Source organism: Eschrichtius robustus, chromosome 3 (genome assembly GCF_028021215.1).
Source record: "Eschrichtius robustus isolate mEscRob2 chromosome 3, mEscRob2.pri, whole genome shotgun sequence".
NCBI lineage: Eukaryota > Metazoa > Chordata > Mammalia > Artiodactyla > Eschrichtiidae > Eschrichtius > Eschrichtius robustus.
Genome location: NC_090826.1, coordinates 67467196 through 67489124, shown reverse-complemented (window position 1 = coordinate 67489124; position 21929 = coordinate 67467196). Strand labels below are relative to the sequence as shown.

The window sequence follows — 21929 nt, the reverse complement described above, 5'->3', positions numbered from 1 at the left end:
ATAGGTTTATGATCCCACTAAAAACAATTGGAAAAGCCAGACAAAAATAACATTTTTAAAGATTTCAGAAGCAATGTGGACTGAGAAGGTAAAAATCTAGATTTGGGAGAACTTCTCAGAGATGAACTGAAAATCTATAGCCACTTTTCCACTGAGTTAATTTACTGATTCTGGGAGTAAGCCAAAGGTTGAGAATATGGGTTTGGTGCAGGCAGTGGGTCATGCATTGCTTGTGGATAGAGAAATCAGCAAAAATTTTGGTGATTGTGTGAGGCTAGAGTGGCACAATTGTCACTCAATCAGAAATCAGTTTCCCTTTCAAGGTATTTGCCTCAATCACATGACCAGTTTCCTTTTCAAAATATTTGCCAAATTCTGAAGCTAAAGGAAAGCTAACTGCTAAGCAGAAAACTTCTGAAAATAAGAGCTGAATTTACTAGTCTTGCAATTTCTGAAGTGATAGAGATCTTCAGGATGTGAGTCTGAAGAATATGCCAGGTCAGAGCTGACAGTCCTGGAGATGGTGGTGAACTGACACTGACATTTTCCAGCTACTTTCCCTTTGGATACACTTACTGATTCTGGGTGCAGCAAGAGCAAAGATCAGCACACTATAGCCCATGGGCCAGGTCTGGCCTGCTGCCTGTTTTATAAATAAAGTTTTTTTGGAAAACAGCCAGAATCATTCCTTTATTCATTTACATATTGTCTGTGGCTGCTTTCATGCTATAATGGCAGAGTTGACTACTTGTGATAAAGACTATTCCGCCAGAAAGCCTAAAATAGTTACTATCTGACCCTTTACAGAAAAACGTTGTTCACCTCCGTATTAGAGGAATCTGGGCTTGGCCTCTGATAGAGGGTCACTAATGAGGACAGAATGACCAGTACAGCTTGTGGCAATTCAGCGGGGCTGGAGTGCCTAATTCTGAAGCTATTCAGGACAACAGGACAAAGATCTAAGCCAGAAACCTCTGAAAAGCATAGTGGAATTTTCTGCATTCTCTCTGTGTTGAGGGGACAAAGACCTGCCAAGCTTCAATTTAAAATCTTGAAGGGCCTCACCATAAGAATAGGGTTAAATTAAAGATTGAATTGAGTTTTGTCAAAATTGTAAGTCTTAATTCAGCTCAGTCCCTGATTGAATGGAAGTGATCAGACCACCACCCTCTAAATGCCTAGCAGAACATTTAGATGGATCTTCTCAGATGGAAAAGTATTGTCAGTAGGTTTCTTTTTTCCTTTAAACAATTCTGCACTGTGTCCTATACACAATCAATAAAAAATTACTCGGTGCATAAAAGGGAGAACATTATGACTCTATTACCAAGAGAAAAACATAAACAAAACAGAATATAGAAGCAGACCTAGAAGTGATTCAGAACTTGGAGTTAGTAGAAAATAACCTTAAAATACCTATTTTTAATATGTTCAAGAAAATAGGGGAAAAAATTCTTGAAAACAGATGAAAAGATAGGGAGTTCACCAGAGAATATGAGTATGTCTAAAACATTGAAGTGAACATTCTAGAATTGAAAAATATAACATCTGAATTGAAGAACTCAATGAATGGCTTAACATCAAATTGGATAGATCAGAAAATAGCATTAGTGTACTTAAGGCAATTCGATAGAAAAAAATCCAAGCTGAAGCACAGAAAGAAAGAAGGGAAGGAAGGAAGGAAGGGAGGGAGGGAGGAAGGAAGGAAGGAGAGTAAGGGATGTTATTAGATTCAGTAAAATGATGTAATGTGTGTAAATAGTGTCTTAAACTAGAGGACAGATTGAAAATAAGGAAGCAACAATACATAAAGAGATAATGAGCAAAACTAATGAAACATATCAAACACATCAGATTCAATTAATTCTACTAATCCCAAGCAGGATAAATACGAAGGAAACCACATCATAGTCAAAATGCTGGAAAATCATAGACAAAGAGAAAAATCTTAAAAGCCCACCAGAGAAGAAAATGCACAGTACCTTTAATACTTACATAAACAGTGGAAGCCATACAACAATAGAATGACATGTTTACAGTGCTGAAAGAAAGAAAACTTGTAACCTATAATCCTATACACAGCAAAAATATCTTCCAAAAATGAAGGTGAAATAAAGATGTTTTCAGACAAACAAAACAATTTGTTGCCAGTGCACCTGAACTAAAATAAAAGCTAAATGGAGTTCTTCAGCCAGAAATAAAATGATCCTAATGGGAAACACAGAAATTCAGTAAGGAATGAAGAGGACCAGAATAGGCATATGTATCATTTAAGATAATTGAATATTAATGGGGCAAAAAACAAAAATAATCTCATGTTGAGTTAAACAATATTTGTATAATTAAAATATATGACAACAACAGTGCAAAAGGTAGAGTTAGGATAAATGGAATCAAAGTGTTGCAAAGTACTGTTCTTATTGGAGAAATGATAAATGTGATACATTTGATTAGATTAACAAGTCAAAGTTTGATGTTATAATGTCCAAGGTAACCACTATAATAATGGTAAATATATGTGTAATTACCATGTTAATAGAGAAAAAAAGGATTAATAAAATATTTGGTTAATTCAAAAGAAAAAGTCACATCAAATAGATGGGAAATAGAAAATAGATAGTAATAATAAATCCAGTTGTATCAGTCACTAAATTAAATATAATTAGACCAAATACCCTCTGTGAAAGAGTAAGGTCGTCATACTAAATTCAAAACAAAACCCCAAAATATGCTGTTTACATGATGCATTTTCTATATAAGGCTATAAAAATCACTTGGAATGTGGCTGAAGTAATACTTACCAGGGATTCAGGAAAAAAGTAAGTAAAAGAAATAAGCCTTCAAGTAAAAGAATTTGCTTTTTTATCAGTTGTAAAAAATATGTACCTTCTGTCAACAAACTTCAAACAGCAGTAGGCTTAGATAGTTTTTACCTGTGACATTTACCAAACATGTGGAGCTGACATACGAACAGAATAAACAAAGAAGGCATGCTGCCTAACTCATTTGATGGAACTAGTTGATTTTGAAACCAAAACTAGACAAGGAGAGTATGAAAAAATAATAGAGCCAACCTCTTTATGATCACAGATGTACAAATCTTAAATAAAATCCAAATCAAATCCAGTAATGTAAAAATAAAAATACTTCATGACCAAATAGAAGTTATCTTAAAATTGCAGGAATGATTTAGGGTTAGAAAATATATTAATGTATTTCATCATATCACTACATTAAATGAGAAATATTTTGTAATTGTTTCAGTAGATGAGAGAAAGCATCTGATTAAAATTTATCAATCATTAATGATGAAAAAAAGCAACATGGCTTAGCAAACTAGAAATAAAAGAGAGCTGCCTTGACTTAATGAAGGCCATGTATCTAAAGGGAGCAGAAAACATTATACTTTAGGGTGTATCTTTAGCAGCATCTCAATGAAAGTCAGATGAGATAAGGATGCATATTATATTTCCATCTATTCATCATTGCACAAGAAGTCCCAACTAATGTGAGAAGACAAGGGAAAAATAGGAGGCATAAGAACCAGGAAGAGGCAAACTTTCCCTGTTTTTTTACAGACCATGTAATAGGAAATCTAAGAGAATCTACCATTTAATAATTATTAAACTTAATAAGAGTTGGGAAATAGGAGTGGGGAAAGATGTCATATAAAACATAGCTAAGAAAAGATTAATAAAGCTTACTGCAACAAAATTAAAATACTATATATAGTAAAAAAGAAAAAAATACAAAGTTAAAAGAGAAACTCTGGGTGAAATTATTTGCAACATGTATGTCAAAGAATTTCTATCCAAATAGTATAACTCTGCACATTGATTTTTTTTTTTTCAAGACAATCCAATAGAAAAATGACCAAAGGAAATACAGTTTGGAAAAGAAGAAAGACTCATGTCCAGTGACCATTCAAGTATATGTTTAAAAGGGAGATGGAAATTAAAACAATGAGATACTGTTTCTTGTAGAAACTTGAGTGGCGGTGAGGGAAATGGGAACTTACACATTTCTGGTGGCAGTATAAATTGATGCAGCCCCTTTGGATAGTAATTTGGTTGTTACTAGCAAAATTTAAAATGTGCATAATAACTTATGACCCTGCAAGTCCACTTCTAAATAATTACTCTAGAACAGGGGTTGGCAAACTTCTTCTGTAAAAGGCCAGCTAGTAAACATTATAGCCTTTGTAGGTCAAATGGCCTCAGTTGCAAATACTCTTGCTACTGTAGTGCAGAAGAAGTCATGGATAATACATTAACAAATGAATGGGGTCAAGTAAAGATTTATTTACAGACACTGAAATTTGGATTTTATATAAGTTTCATTTGTTATGAAATATTATTCTCCCTTTGATTTGTTTTTGTAACCATTAAAAAAATGTAAAAACCATTCTTAGCTTACTGGACATACAGAAACAGATGATAGGCCAGATTTGGCCTGTGGGCTATGGTTTGCCCTTTATAGAGCATCTCTTGCACATGTAGACAATGTAGCCTGGAAGGATATTTTTTGCAACACTATTTCTAGTAATAAATAAATGAAAGCAGATATCCATCCATAATGGAATGTCTAAATAAAATGGAGGATTTTCATATTATACCATATAGCTATTAACAGTAATGAGCTAGATTGGTAATCATATTGAGATGCTTGGATCTCAAAAACATATTAAATGAAAAAAAAAAGTGGCTGAATTATACATATTATTTATTTATTTATTTATTTTTTGCTGGGCCTTTTTTCCCCTTACAGTTTTATTGAAATATAATTGACATACAGCACTGTGTAAATTTAAGGCATAATGATTTGACTTTACCACATTGTTTAGTGAACATCCATCATCTCATATAGGTAGAAAAGAATAGATAAAGAAAAAATATGTTTTTCTTTGTGATGAGAACTCTTAGGATTTACTCTCCTGACTTTCACATATAACATATAGCAGTGTTAACTAGAGGTTAACAGAGTTTTGTAACTAGAGGTTTGTACCTTTTGAGCACCTTTATCCAATTCCCCCACTCTCTACCCCAGCCTCTGGTAATCACCAATCTGATCACTTTTTCTATGAGTTTGAAGTATAATTGACCTATAAGACTATGTTAATTCCTGGTGTACAACATAGTGATTTGATATCTCTATACATTACAAAATGATCACGATTAGTCTGTTTACCATCTGTCACCATTGTTATTGACTATATTTCCCACACTGTACATTTAATCCCTGTGACTCATTTATTCTGTAACCGGAAGTTTGTACTTCTTAATCTCCCTCACCTATTTCGCTCATCCCCCCACCTCCTCCCCTCTGGCAAGCACCTGTTTGTTCTCTGTATCTGTGACTCTGTTTCTGTTTTGTTATGTTTGTTTATTTGTTTTGTTTTTTAGATTCCATATGCAAGTGAAATCATACAGTATTTGTTTTTCTCTGACTTATTTTCTTAGCATAATACCCTCCAGCTTCATCCATGTTGTGGCAAAATGGCAAGATTTTATTCTTTTTTATTTGGCTGAGTAATATTCTACTGTGTGTGTGTGTATACACACACACACACACACACACACACGTACACCCCCCCCATCTTTGTCCATTCATCTATCGATGGACACTTAGGTTGTTTCCATATCTTGGCCATTGTAAACAATGCTGCAGTGAACATAGAGATGCATATGTCTTTTCAAATTAGTGTTTTTGTTTTCTTCCGATGAATACCCAGAAGTGGAATTGCTGGATTGTGTGGTAGTTCTACTTTCAATTTTTTTGAGGCACCTCCATACTGTTTTCCACAGTGGCTGTACCAATTTACATTCCCACCAACAGTGCACCAGGGTTTCCTTTTCTCCACATACTGGCCAGCACTTGTTATTTGTTGTCTTTTTGATAATAGCCATTCTGACAGGTGTGAGGTGATATCTCATTATGGTTTTGAGTTGGCTTTACCTGATGATTAGTGATGTTTAGCATCTTTTCATGTGTCTGTTGGCTCTCTGTATGTCTCTGGAAAAATGTCTGTTCAGGTCCTCTGCCCATTTTTTAATCAGGTTGTTTGTTTTTTTGATGTTGAATTATGTGAGTTCTTTGTCAATTTTGTATGTATTTACATATTTTCATTGTATATATTTGTATATAGAATATAATTTATTAATGAAACTATGAATATTCTACATATTTTTCATGTATACATAGATATATATGTAAGCAAAATAAAATGACTAAACAACACACATATATAACTTGTTATATGTACCTACTAGATTGTCTAATACAGGGTGAGTGCTCAGTAAAGTTGACAGGTTTTCCTTTGACTACCCACTGTTATCTTAGAATTGTCTGACTCTACAAAGATAATTCCTTATATATACACATTTGCTGGTTTGGGAACTTTCGGAAAGCCTGCCTACAACTTCTACCAGACAAGAGATCCTTCAATGAGAACTAGAGCTTGGTTTTCTGGGATTTTATTATATTCACTTTACTGAATTGCTTGAGAGATATTCTTTTTTAACTGGTGTGTGCATCTTTATACCTCACTGCAAGTTGATGGTAAATAAGATGTATTTCAACAGTTGGGCCATAAGTTAATGTAACATTAATTCTCTTGGGAGTTAACTTTCTGTTCTCTATCTCAAATTATGTCTAATTTCCCCAGCTCATCATCTTCCTTGTGCTTCTTCAAAGTAGATAATAGCCAAGGTTATGTTTTAATATCTTTGCTTACAAATTTTTAGTTTGACAATTAGAAGAATGGTGATGCTATGAGTTTGGGAGGGGAATCTCATTTCAAGGAAGATGATGCATTAGATTGTTGTCTCATTTCTATATAACCTATCTCTTCACAAAAATAGTCTTTGGTGATGCTTGGGACATTTTTGGAGTTGTAATAGCATTTTGTGTATGTCTCTATTGACCAATAAATTTGAGTTGTTTTTTTCCCTTAGAGTGTCTTTAAACTTTTAGGAATGTCATAGGGTTGCAGGTTTGTCAACTATATCTTGCATTACAATATGTGTTGTCAATTAGATGAATGCTTGGGCATTTTTTTTAATGCAGTTTAGGAGTGGAAATTTTTCTATCCTTGTTTTCCCCAACAAGATTATATTAAATTAACTGGTTTCTTTATATACTTTTAGTTTCAAATAATTCTTTTAAGCTATCAAGTTCAAGAAGTAACACTAACTTTGGCTCTCTTCCTATTTTTGATATGTTTAGAGAATTCCTTCCTAATGACTTTGGATTACCCTACATCATGTGTCTTGAATTATTTGTTGATGTTCTTAATTTTTAGTTTGTATTTGGCATAGCACAATGTGTCTGTCTTCCTGTTCTTTTTGTTGGGTATATTTCTAGTGTTTGAAAAGATGCTTTGGTCTTCTGCCCACAGTAAGCTAGGTCATTTTATATGCGAATAATCTAATCTCAATATGGCAATATGGAATAAAAACTTCATCTGTTTCTGAATCAGAGATGACCTTCTATGTGGGTACCATAAATAATTTTACAGTATTATGGTAGGACTGCTTGGACAGCACAGAGGAGGAAGATTTTTGAGGGCACTGAGCATGTATGAAAGAGTAAAAAGAACACAAAAGAAATGAGCGTTTGTAAAGACTAACTTCACAGGTTTCAGAATTTTGCCAGCAGTATTTTATTTACTTATGCAGAGGATTTGCATTTTGATTTAAGATGGTAGCATCACTGTATTGGATCCAGAATCCTTCCATAGTATAAGCAAATTCCATTCCATTTATTACTGTTTTCTTCAAGAGCACAGTTTTTTAAAAAAGAAACAGTAAAGTAAGAAAAGGAATATACAGCCTTTTGCATGCAGAAACTACTCTCGTTAAATTATTTAAGTAGTGTGTCTTAGTGAAGGATCTTGGAAAGAGATAATAGAAAAAGTACATCCTTTTAGGGAGAATTCAAAATGTTAAATGAAAGAAATAATGGGTGGCTTTAAGAAAGAGAACTTTACGATTTTGCAGGAGAAAAATTCAGATTCCCTTAGGATGGCAGACATATATTAAATTGAAATTAACATTGGTAGTTTTCTCAGTTTCTGAATTATGCTGTAAACATGGACTACTTGATCAGAGCCATAGCTACTGAAGATAGAAGAGATGGGGCTTCGAAAGTGTGGGTGACTTAAGTGACAGTCTTGGGAAATTAATTCTGAGGGAATGGAAGATACCTTGCAAGGAAGGAGGGCGTGTCCCTTGGATGCTTGGTAGTGAAGGGAAAGAAAGAAGCAGCTGAAGATAAAGGACCAAGGGAAATAAGAAAAATGGAAAAACAAAAAACAGACAAATTCTGTTCCCACCACTGCCACAAAAAGTACCATTTATTAAAGAATCTACACTTCATTATAGCCACAGAGGAGGGTGCTATTGAACTGAGAGAAACCTAATAAGCCAACTTATCTCTGTTCTTCCCCTCTTCACAAGATAGCTTACTATTGCTGATTCTGAAAAAAACCAGTGCAAATAATCTTCAACAGAAAAAGAAGCCAGCATCCATACAGAGTTACTATAAGAAAACAGAAAATTAAAACCAAATCTTCTCAGCACACTTACACACACATAGAATGAAAGGAAAAATAAAAAGAAAGAAAAGAAAAGCCACAAAAAAAGAAAAACTAAGACACAATACTCGAACATGAATAACCTGTATTAACCTGTTAATAACCTGTATTAACCAAGCAATTGCATTATGAAAGGACACTCCAAAACTCAAAATTGAAATGGACAATGAACAGGAAGATGTATGAAATAGGAGCTGACTGAACTCTGGAAAGGAACTCAACAAAAAAAGTCAAAAATCATTTCAGAAATGAAAACTAAATTACAAGTTACCCAAGGAAAGATAGATATTACCAGAAGTTCTGTAAGAGACATAAAGAATAGAAATGAAAAGGTCAAGAAAGTGAAATTGAAATAAGACAGATAAAAAGATCAGAGAGAAAAGTGATAGAGAAAATCCAATATATTTAGTTCAAGAGCTTGAACTAGAAAAACAAATGGAAAATGAACAGAAATAATACTTAAAATTATAATAAAACAAACTTTTCTAAAATAAAAGGAGACGTGAATTTCCATATTGAAAGGGCTTCTATATGCCTGGGGGAACTGATTGATCTAGAACAATTGACTCTTAGCTATATCCTATATCCTAGTATTAGACCTTAAAATAAAAGGAAAAGAAAAGACCACCAGAGCCTCCAAGCCAAAAAATAGTTTTATTGTTAAAATAAATTAAAAATGAAAATAATTAAAGTGGAAAGAAAATCAGTTTGACATCATACCTTTTAGAAACACGGCAAGAAAATGATGGACATTTTCAAGAAATTCAAAATGAGTAATTTAATTTGTTGTGGGACATTGAATAAGTAAAAAACTCCAAAGTCCCTAGTGATACCCAAGATTATTTGTGAATTACACTTTGAGTGAATTTTTTTAAAAAGTCCTGCAGAGGTAGACCTTCAAGATGGTGGAGGAGTGAGACGTGGGGATCGCCTTCCTCCCCACAAACACATCAGAAATACATCTACATGTGGAACAACTCCTACAGAACACCTACTGAACACTGGCAGAAGACCTCAGGCCTCCCAAAAGACAAGAAACTCCCCACGTACCTGGGTAGGGCAAAAGAAAAAACAGAGACAAAAGAATAGGGACAGGACCTTCACCAGTGGGAGGGAGCTGTGAAGGAGGAAAGGTTTCCGCACACTAGAAGCCCCTTCGTGGGCGGAGACTGCGGGTGTCAGAGGGGGGGAAGCTTCGGAGCCACGGAGGAGAGCACAGCCACAGGGGTGCAGAGGGCAAAGCGGAGAGATTCCCGCACAGAGGATCGGTGCCAACCAGCACTCACCAGCCTGAGAGGCTTGTCTGCTCACATGCCGGGGTGGTGGCTGGGAGCTGAGGCTCGGGCTTTGGAGGTCGGATCCCAGGGAGAGGACTGGGGTTGGCGGCGTGAGCACAGCCTGAAGGGGGCTAGTGTGCCACAGCTAGCCAGGAGGGAGTCCTGGAAAAAGTCTGGAACTGCCTAAGAGGCAAGAGACCATTGTTTCATGGTGTGCGAGGAGAGGAGATTCAGAGCACCGCCTAAACGAGCTCCAGAGACGGGCGCGAGCCGCGGCTATCAGCGCGCACCCCAGAGATGGGCATGAGACACTAAGGCTGCTGCTGCAGCCATCAAGAAGCCTGTGTGCAAGCACAGGTCACTCTCCACACCTCCCCTCCCGGGAGCCTGTGCAGCCCGCCACTGCCAGGGTCCCATGATCCAGGGACAACTTCCCCGGGAGAACACAGGGTGTGCCTCAGGCTGGTGCAACGTCATGCTGGCCTCTGCTGCCACAGTCTCGCCCTGCATTCCGTACCCCTCCCTGCGCCCGGTGTGAGTGAGCCAGAGCCCCCGAATTAGCTGCTACTTTAACCCCGTCCTGTCTGAGCGAAGAACAGATGCCCTCAGGCAACCTACACACAGAGGCGAGGTCAAATCCAAAGCTGAACCCCGGGAGCTGTGCGAACAAAGAAAAAGGGAAATCTCTCCCAGCAGCCTCAGGAGGAGCGGATTAAATCTCCACAGTCAACTTGATGTACCCTGCATCTGTGGAATACCTGAATAGACAGCAAATCATCCAAAATTGAGGCGGTGGACTTTGGGAGCAATGATATATATATCTTTTTCCTTTTTCTCTTTTTGTCAGTGTGTATGTGTATGCTTTGTGTGATTTTGTCTGTATAACTTTGCTTTTACAATTTGTCCTAGGGTTCTGTCTGTCTTTTTTTTTTTTTTTTAGTATAGTTTTTAGCACTTGTTATCATTGGTGGATTTGTTTTTTTGTTTGGTTGCTCTCTTCTTTCTTTCTTTTTTTTTCTTTTTTTAATTAATTTAAAAATTTTTTGATTTTTAATAATTATTTTTCATTTTAATAACTTTTTCTTCCTTCCTTCATTCCTCCTTCCCTTGCCTTTCCTTGCCTTTCCTTGCCTTGCCTTGCCTTGCCTTGCCTCCCCTTCCCTTCCCTTTCCCTTTGCCTTTCCCTTCCCTTTTCTTCTGAGCCGTGTGGCTGACAGGGTCTTAGTGCTCCGGCCGGGTGTCAGGCCTGTGCCTCTGAGGTGGGAGAGCCGAGTTCAGGACATTGGTCTACCAGAGACCTCCTGGCTCCACGTAATATTAAACGGCGAAAGCTCTCCCAGAGATCTCCATCTCAATGCAAAGACCCAGCTCCACTCAATGACCAGCAAGCTACAGTGCTGGACGTCCTGTGCCAGAAAACTAGCAAGACAGGAACATGACCACACCCATTAGCAGAGAGGCTGCCTGAAATCATAATCAGGTCACAGACACCCCAAAACAGACCACCAGACATGGACCTACCTACCAGAAAGACAAGATCCAGCCTCATCCTCCAGAACACAGGCACCAGTCCCCTCTACCAGGAAGCCTACACAACCCACTGAACCAACCTTAGCCTCTGGGGGCAGATACCAAAAGCAACAGGAACTACTAACCTGCAGCCTGCGAAAAGGAGACCCCAAACACAGTAAGTTAAACAAAATGAGAAGACAGAGAAATGTACAGCAGATGAAGGAGCAAGGTAAAAACCCACCAGACCAAACAAATGAAGAGGAAATAGGCAGTCTACCTGAAAAAGAATTCAGAGTAATGATAGTAAGGATGATCCAAAATCTTGGAAATAGAATGGAGAAAATACAAGAAAAGTTTAAAAGAACCTAGAAGAAGTAAAGAGCCAACAAACAATGATGAACAACACAATAAATGAAATTAAAAATTCTCTAGAAGGAATCAATAGCAGAATAACTGAGGCAGAGAATGGATAAGTGACCTGTAAGATAAAATAGTGAAAATAACTACCGCAGAATAAAGAAAAAAGAATGAAAAGAATTGAGGACAGTCTCAGAGACCTCTGGGACAACATAAATGCACCAACATTTGAATTATAGGGGCACCGAAGAAGAAGAGAAAAAGAAAGGGACTGAGAAAATACTTGAAGAGATTATAGTTGAAAACTTCCCTAATATGGGAAAGGAAATAGTTAACCAAGTCTGTGAAGCACAGAGTCCCATACAGGATAAATCCAAGGAGAAACACGCAAAGACACATATTAATCAAACTCTCAAAAATTAAATACAAAGTAAAAATATTAAAAGCACCAAGGGAAAAGCAACAAATAACATACAAGGGAATCCCCATAAGGTTAACAGCTGATCCTTCAGCAGAAACTCTGCAAGCCAGAAGGGAGTGGCAGGACATATTTAAAGTGATGAAAGGGAAGAACCTACAACCAAGATTACTCTACCCAGCAAGGATCTCATTCAGATTCGATGGAGAAATAAAAACTTTTACAGACAAGCAAAAGCTAAGAGAATTCACCATCAAACCAGCTTTACAACAAATGCTAAGGGAACTTCTCTAGGCAGGAAACACAAGAGAAGGAAAAGACCTACAATAACAAACCCCAAACAATTAAGAAAATGGTAATAGGAACACACATATCGATAATTACCTTAAATGTAAATGGATTAAAGGCTCCAACCAAAAGACATAGACTGGCTGAATGGATACAAAAACAAGACCTGTATATATGCTGTCTACAGGAGACCCACTTCAGACCTAGGGACACATGCAGACTGAAAGTGAGGGGATGGAAAAAGATATTCCATGCAGATGGAAATCAAAAGAAAGCTGGAGTAGCTATTCTCATATCAGACAGAATAGACTTTAAAATAAAGACTATTACAAGAGACAAAGAAGGACACAACATAATGATCAAGGGATCAATCCAAGAAAATATAACAACTGTAAATATTTATGCATCCAACATAGGAGCACCTCAATACATAAGGCAAATACTAACAGCCATAAGAGGGGAAATCGACAGGAACACAGTCATAGTAGGGGACTTTAACACTCCACGTTCACCAATGGACAGATCATCCAAAATGAAAATAAATAAGGAAACACAAGCTTTAAATGATACATTAAACAAGATGGACTTAATTGATATTTTTAGGACATTCCATCCAAAAACAACAGAATACACTTTCTTCTGAAGTGCTCATGGAACATTCTCCAGGATAAATCGTATCTTGGGTCACAAATCAAGCCCTGGTAAATTTAAGACAATTGAAATTGTATCAAGTATCTTTTCCAACCACAATGCTATGAGACTAGATATCAATTACCGGAAAAAAATCTGTAAAAAATACAAATACATGGAGGCTAAACAACACACTACTTAATAACCAAGGGATCACTGAAGAAATCAAAGAGGAAATAAAAAAATACCTAAATACAAATGACAAAACACGATGACCCAAAACCTATGGGATGCAGCAAAAGCAGTTCTAACAGGGAAGTTTATAGCAATACAGTCCTACCTCAAGAAACAAGAAACATCTCAAATAAACAACCTAACCTTACACCTAAAGCAATTAGGAAAGAAGAACAAAAAACCCCAAAGTTAGCAGAAGGAAAGAAATCATAAAGATCAGATCAGAAATAAATGAAAAAGAAATGAAGGAAACAGTAGCAAAGATCAATAAAACTAAAAGCTGGTTCTTGGAGAAGATACACAAAATTGATAAACCACTAGCCAGACTCATCAAGCAAAAAAGGGAGAAGACTCAAAAAAGGGAGAAAGAAAAACGGAGCTGGAGGAATCAGGGCCCCTGACTTCAGACTATAAAACAAAGTTACAGCAATAAGGAAAATGTGGTAATGGCACAAAAACAGAACTATAGATCAATAGAACAAGATAGAAAGCCCAGAGATAAACCCACGCACATATGGTCCCCTTATCTTTGATAATGGAGGCAAGAATATACAATGGAGAAAAGACAGCCTCTTCAATAAGTGGTGCCGGGAAAACTGGACAGCTACATGTAAAAGAATGAAGGTAGAACACTCCCTAACACCATACACAAAAGTAAACTCAAAATGGATTAAAGTCCTAAATGTGAGGCCAGACACTATAAAACTCTTAGAGGAAAACATAGGCAGAACACTCTGTGACATAAATTGCAGCAAGATCCTTTTTGACCCACCTCCTAGAGAACTGGAAATAAAAACAAAAATAAACAAATGAGACCTAATGAAACTTAAAAGCTTTTGCACAGCAAAGGAAACCATACACAAGACGAATAGAGAACCCTCAGAATGGGAGAAAATATTTCCAAATGAAGCAACTGACAAAGGATTAATCTCCAAAATTTTCAAGCAGCTCATGCAGCTCAATATCAAAAGAACAAACAACCCAATCCAAAAATGGGCAGAAGACCTAAATACACATTTCTCCAAAGAAGATATATACAGATAGCCAACAAACACATGAAAGGATACTCAACATCACTAATCATTAGAGAAATTCAAATCAAAACTACAATGAGGTAGCACCTCACACCAGTCAGAATGGCCATCATCAAAAAATCTACAAACAATAAATGCTGGAGAGGGTGTGGAGAAAAGGGAACCCTCTTGCACTGTTGGTGGGAATGTAAATTGATACAGCCACTGTGGAGAACAGTATGGAGGCTCCATAAAAAGCTAAAAATAGAACTACCATATGACCCAGCAACCCCACTACTGGGAATATACCCTGAGAAAACCATAATTCAAAAAGACACATGCACCCCAATGTTCATTGCAGCACTTACAATAGCCAGGTCACGGAAGCAACCTAAGTGTCCATCAACAGATGAATGGATAAAGAAGATGTGGCACATATATACAATGGAATATTACTCAGCCATAAAAAGAAACGAAAATGAGTTATGTGTAGTGAGGCGGATGGACCTAGAGTCTGTTACACGGAGTGAAGTAAGTCAGAAAGAGAAAAATCCTGTATACTAACACATATATATGGAATCTAAAACAAACAAACAAAAACATGAAGAACCTAGGGGCAGGATGGGAATAAAGACGCAGACCTACTAGAGAATGGACTTGAAGACACAGGGAGTGAGAAGGGTAAGCTGAGACAAAGTGAGAGAGTGGCATGGATATATATACACTACCAAATGTAAAACCGATAGCTAGTGGGAAGCAGCTGCATAGCACTGGGAGAGCAGCTCAGTGCTTTGTTACCACCTAGAGGAGTGGGATAGGGAGGGTGGGAGGGAGGGAGACGCAAGAGGGAAGAGATATGGGGATATATGTATACATATAGCTGATTCACTTTGTTATAAAGCAGAAACTAACACACCATTGTAAAGCAATTATACTCCAATAAAGATGTTTAAAAAAGAAAAAAAAGTCTTGGCAGTTGTTAAGAAAATTTTCAAAGGAATTCCCTAGCGGTCCAGTGGTTAGGACTCAGCACTTTCACTGCTGGGGCCAGGTCTGGTCCCTTTTTGGGGAACTAAGATCCCTCAAGCTGTGCGGCGTGACCAGAAAAAGAAAAGAAAAATTTCAAACCAATTCTTGGTTGATGCATACTGAAGTGTTTAGATGTGAACTGTCATGATATCTGCAACTTACTTTCAAATGGTTCAGAAAAAATAAAACAAAATAAAATAAGGAAAATGAATGAGTTTGAAATTTTTTGTAACAACTACTTGGCATTTTAGAAACGTCAAAACAAATTGCTAGATTTCTAATATTTTTGTATCTTTTATATTGATTGAGAGACATTTTGTCAGTAAAATGAATTCCATTGTATATGTCATTACTTTATATTTTTAGAAGAGTTTTTCATATTTCTATTTACTCTTAGAATTACTTCAGTGATTTAACCTGAACTCATTTTTTTTTTAGCAGATATTTATGGAAACTTCTGGTTCCTTAATTAAGGCAGTAGCACCAAACTGTACTGAGTAGTCATTGTATTATTTCCCCTCACAGACACACAGTAAAAAATAAATAACCTCAAATATGCCAGTTTCACTTAGAAATATCCTTGATGAGGAAGGAAGATTTTTTAAATGAATTATTCCTCTTTTTATTATTGAGTTGTAATATATACGTGTATATATTTTAACATCTTTATTGGAGTATAATTGCTTTACAACGGTATGTTAGTTTCTGCTTTATAACAAAGTCAATCAGCTATACATATACATATATCCCCATATCTCCTCCCTCTTGTGTCTCCCTCTTACCCTCCCTATCTCACCCCTCTAGGTGGTCACAAAGCACTGAGCTGATCTCCCTGTGCTATGTGGCTGCTTCCCACTAGCTATCTATTTTACATTTGGTAGTGTTATGTATGTCCATGCCACTCTCTCACTTTGTCCCAGCTTACCCTTCGCCCTCCCTGTGTCCTCAAGTCCACTCACTACGTCTGCGTCTTTATTCCTGTCCTGCCCCTAGGTTCTTCAGAACCTTTTTTTTTTTTTTTTTTAGATTCCGTATATATGTGTTAGCATACGGTATTTGTTTTTCTCTTTCTGACTTACTTCACTCTGTATGACAGACTCTAGGTCCATCCACCTCACTGCAAATAACTCAATTTCATTTCTCTTTATGGCTGAGTAATATTCCATTGTATATTTGTGCCACATCTTCTTTATCCATTCATCTGTCGATGGACAGTTAGGTAGCTTCCATGTCCTGGCTATTGTAAATAGAGCTGCAGTGAACGTTGTGGTACGTGACTGTTTTTGAATTATGGTTTTCTCAGGGTATATGCCCAGTAGTAGGATTGCTGGGTCGTATGGTAGTTCTATTTTTAGTTTTTTAAGGAACCTTCATACTGTTCTCCATAGTGGCTATATCAATTTACATTCCCACCAACAGTGCAAGAGGGTTCCCTTTTCTCCACACCCTCTCCAGCATTTATTGTTCGTGGATTTTTTGATGATGGCCATTCTGACCAGTGTGAGATGAAATCTCATTGTAGTTTTGATTTGCATTTCTCTAATAATTAATGATGTTGAACGTTCTTTCATGTGTTTGTTGGCAATCTGTATATCTTCTTTGCAGAAACGTGTATTTAGGTCTTCTGCCCATTTTTGGATTGGGTTGTTTGTTTTTTTGATATTGAGCTGCATGAGCTGCTTGAAAATTTTGGAGATTAATCCTTTGTCAGTTGCTTCATTTGCAAATATTTTCTCCCGTTCTGAGGGTTCTCTTTTCGTCTTGTTTATGGTTTCCTTTCCTGTGCAAAAACCTTTAAGTTTCATTAGGTCCCTGTAATATATTTTTGATACAAATCTTTTCAAATATATGATTTACAAAAATTTTCTCCCATTTTTTGGGTTTTTTCACTTTCTTGGTAGTGTCCTTTGAAGGACAAAAATTTTAAATTTTGATAATATTCAATATATCTGTTTTCCTTTTGTTGCTTGGTATATGTTTTATATACCTAAAAATGTAGAGAGACTTTTTAAATGTACATTGTGAAATATTTAAAAATATAGTGGGTTTTTTGGTCAATGAATATTTATTTTATTTTTAATTGTGGTAATATATACTGTATTAGTTTGCCAGGGCTGCCATAACAAAGTACCACAGACTGAGTGGCTTAAGCAACAGAAATTTATTTCCTCACAATTATGGAATCTAGAAGTCCAAGATCAAGGTGCTGGCAGGATTGTTTTCTTATAATGCCTCTCTTGTTGACTTATAGATGGTCAAATCTTCTCCTGGTGTCTTCACATGGTCTTTACTTTGTCTTTCTCTGCATCCTAGTTTCTTGTAAGGACACTGTCATATTGGGTTAGGACCTACCCTAATGACCTCATTTAACCTTAATCATCTTTTTAAAGATCCTGTCTCCAATTACAGTCACATTCTGAGGTACTCAACGTTAGGGCTTCAACATATGAATTTTGAGGGGACACAGTTCAGCCCACAGCATATAAAAAACATAAAATTGACCATTTAAACCATTTTAAAGTATACAGTTCAGTGTCATTAAGTATGTTAACATTATCCTATAACCCTCACCACCAACCATCTCCAGAATTTTTATCACCTTTTAGTACTGAAATTCTACCCATTAAACAGTAATTCCCCTTTCTCACCTCCTTTGCCCCTGGAAACCACTGTTCTGCTTTCTCTCTCTATAAAACAATGTTTTAAGACAGTTTTTTTCATCATTAGTGAGAGTCTTCAAAGTTCCCCCAAATTAATTATTTTTATGCTAATCTGCAAAGTATGCACAAACTTTTACCTAGCTAAGAGGTTTCTTAAACTCTTATATACAAAATTTTGTCCTTATATGTATATCTGCCTTTTTACTGGGAGAGATTCCAGATTTCTCATCATCAGATTTCTTAACTACAGCCCTGGAGACTTATATACTAGTCTTGTTTTATTATATTTCAAGATAATTCAATGTTTCAATTTTTAAATTTGATTTTAAATTGATAAGGTGATGTATAGTTTACAGGAATAAAAGGTAAGTGAAAGTTTAAATGTGTTTCGGTCTTATTGTTTTGTAATCTAATGAATCTAATGTTTATTTGCTATTTTGAAAAGGGTCAATACTTTTTTCAGAATATTTTTTCTAATTCTCTTCATTTGGGGAGATTTTATTTTTTATTCCTACTCTGCACTTTACTGTTTTATACCCTGTTAGGTATGTGTTGTATCAACTCTGCATCTCGTTGTAAATTTAGATATTAAAGAAAATATTTTCCATGTAGAATAACCTCTCAGAGAGTTATTGCTGTCTTTGTTTTATTCATACATTCATTCAGCAAACATTTATTGAGTCTTTATTATATGGTAAACATTGGATATACAAAGAAGAATAAGACATAATTTTTGTCTTCAGGGAGGTGAAAAATGTACCTAGATGCGTCTAAATAAATTATTATATTTGAAGGAAGAGTAAACAAAGAAGGAGTTGTGGTTGGTCCAAACAGGAAACACAGTGGAGAAACTCAGAGTCATGGAGATGCCAAGCCCACGGGCAGGTGACCACTAGTTGGAATGGCTGAAACTATTGACTTGGACGTAGAGAAGGAGTTGCTGGAGATGAGGCTTGAATGGTTGGAGCCAGATTTTGAAGACCTTTATTTAAATACTATGATAAAAAGCATATGCAGTGAACATGGAGTTCTTAAACATTTTTAAGTCTCAGAGTGAAAAACAGGATCTGAGACTATTAGGTGATGTTAGCTACTCCTATTAAATAGTAATTAAATGCAATCTGAATGTATTCATGGTTATGTCATTTAAAAATTATCATTAGGTGTTTTTTCATAGATTATTGACAAATACTGCTTATTTCAGAATCTCATATTAGATATATATTTTTAATATATTTCATATTTGGCATATTTAAACATTTGGCATATTTAAAAATAATATTTACCTTGGCTTTGTGTTTCTTAATTTTTTTCCAGCTATAAGAAAGACCTGATGGATGAGGAACTAATGGAACCTCTGAAATATGCTGAACAACTTCCTGTAGCTCAGATAATACACCAGGTTTGCCTTCCATTTTGTTCTTTTGAAAGAAACAATAATTTTAATCTCTGAAAAGTAATTGCTTTTGTTAGGTTTTTCAGAATCAATGTGCTATAGCTGAAAGGCATTCCAGGCCGTCTAGCCCTATTTAGACTCCACCTATTACAGTTGGAAATCTCATTCAAAGCACAATATTAAAAGGCTACTTGCTGTGTAGCAGTAGAATTCTTGCTTATATAAAATACAGGGTAGAATCAGAATTATCTTTTGAGCATTACTTAACAACAAGCGTTAATTTCAGAGAATGCTCATTTGCACCATTGTATATGGTAATTGTTAGTGACAAAGAAAAAGTTGAAAAAATATCATTTGGTGTAATTTTTCTGAGTAGCTAAAATGAAAAAGCAGTCTCTCCCTACTTCCTCTGCCCCACCCCATTATCAACTCTTGTAAAGTATAATTCTAAATGTCATGTGGGTAATTTTTTCATTTCCAATTTTAATGACTCTATCATCCCTTTTACATAACTGTAATCTTAAAGAAGGCAGTGTGGTAAGTTTTTAAACTTAGATTTGGTACTGTAATTTTGACAGCATATAAGGTCTGCCCTGCTGGACTAGAATCGAAGAATTTTAAAAGTGATCTGTTGGTGAGAGTTATGGCCTTTAGACTTACCAGATTTTTTGGAGGCTATAGATTATGGGAAATATTAAAAGCCCTTAAATGTCAGAATTTGTCAGAATTTTCATGAATGTTAATTATTATTATGAGTTTTTCCTTATGTCTTTGCCAATCAAAAGAATTTTTATTTCGCAGATATGGATTGATTAGAAGTTCCAGGTTGAGTTTATTAAAAGAAACAGGCTTTTACTTTAAAATGTTGGCTATATAGATCTTTTCATTGACATTAAAATTGAATATTAAAATTCTATGAGAAATTACCAAAAATGGTCAGAAATTTGCCCCTTTTGGTAGCCTATCTGTGGTTGGTAATCAGGTCCAGTTATATGTCAGGAATTCCCTGGTGTTGTCCGAGCTTAAATGACCTAACAGCCTGCAAATGTCACATTTAAAATTCTGTCTTCATGCCTGACTCTCAGCATGAATGAATTAAACAGCAGAGCAGGCAGCAAGTCAGTATGTTCCTAACAGTCAGAGTGAGCAATGAAACAGTTTGTGGTTTGTTCAGAATAGATAAATAGAATCTGCCCAGAACAGTTCACCTAGAATAAAATCTGAAATAGGAAACAAGAGTTAACCTTTAAGATGGTTGACCAGATGAAATGTCAGCCATATTTTTACAGCTTGAATGAACCAATAAACTATGGTTTATGTAAGAGCTGCATTTTGCTATTATATACTGTATAAATTCAAAGATGAAAAACTTTGACCCTGGTGAAAATTTTTATGATGATATTCTTGGCATTATAAGAAGCTATATTAATTTTAACACTGAATTATTAAACATTATAATGAAATTTTTGTAACTGAATTTATAAAATTTTAATTTTAAGATACATGATAGGAATTTATTTTCTTTTTCTTTTTATTGAATAAAATTAATTTTGTTCTCAGGAGGTAATCAGGAAAGATCATTGTTAAACCAGACTCTTATAATCTGTTCCTCTTGTTATGTCCCTTTATTGACAGTACTACAACTTTGGAACTGTTACCATTGTCTGTCCAAGTGATATTTAAGAAACATATGAGTTATGTTGCTAGAAGTTTACTTATAAGTGGATTATGTGAAAGTGGTTTTTCCCCGAAGAGAATAGTAATAATACATGTAATAATTAGGTTCAGCCAATCCCACAAAACTTTTAAATATGTAATGTATTTAAATTATAGCATTATTGTAGTATATATCTAAGCTCCACCTATAATAATAGTATGTTTTTATACTGTAAGTAACTATTTTTTCCTCTCATCTTGAATCATACTTTACCTATGCCTGTTTTGGAGCATGTGTCATTTTTATTTGAAATAATGTTATTTATTCACATGTCTTATAAATATCTTATATTTGATTGTCTTTCTGGATGTCCTTGATTTCTTGATATTCTTTTCAGCATCTAGCCTTGTGCCATGTGTGTATATATCTGAATGGATGGATATATATATTTAATGGTATAGTGAGAGCCAGATTATCTCTTTTCCCTACTACCCAGCCATCAGAAGCCGGGGCCTCTCACTGGTGGCACAGTTTAGGAGCTGAAGGAGAGAAGGAGCAGGGACAGGGGCTGTAACATGAGGAGAAACTTGAGAAATAGCAGAGAGAGAGGAATGTGTCTCAGTCATTTGAGTAATTAATTTCTTGTGTATGTTACTTAAACTGCATTTTACAATGAGGAGGTAGGCAAGATTTCAGTATTACCATTTCATATTGCCAAATTATTTACCTTTTTTTAGGGGTCCTAGCAACATGATTGCACATCTAGGAAACCCAAGACACTCAAGTTACAAACAGTAGAATTAATAAGAGAATCTGGTGAGATAGCCAGGTATAAGATGACTAAAACTGGTAGCTTCTCTATATA

The 21929-nt window shown here is 35.8% G+C and overlaps 1 protein-coding gene across 1 annotated transcript in view; it reads left to right on the top strand.

Annotated features, from left to right (window-relative positions):
* Window positions 1-21929, top strand: part of PIGK (phosphatidylinositol glycan anchor biosynthesis class K) — a 144739-nt gene that overhangs the window by 87404 nt on the left and 35406 nt on the right. The window contains exon 10 of the mRNA XM_068540122.1: window positions 19329-19413. Within this exon, the coding sequence (XP_068396223.1) occupies window positions 19329-19413 (85 nt within the window). The remainder of the gene's footprint in view (window positions 1-19328; window positions 19414-21929) is intronic.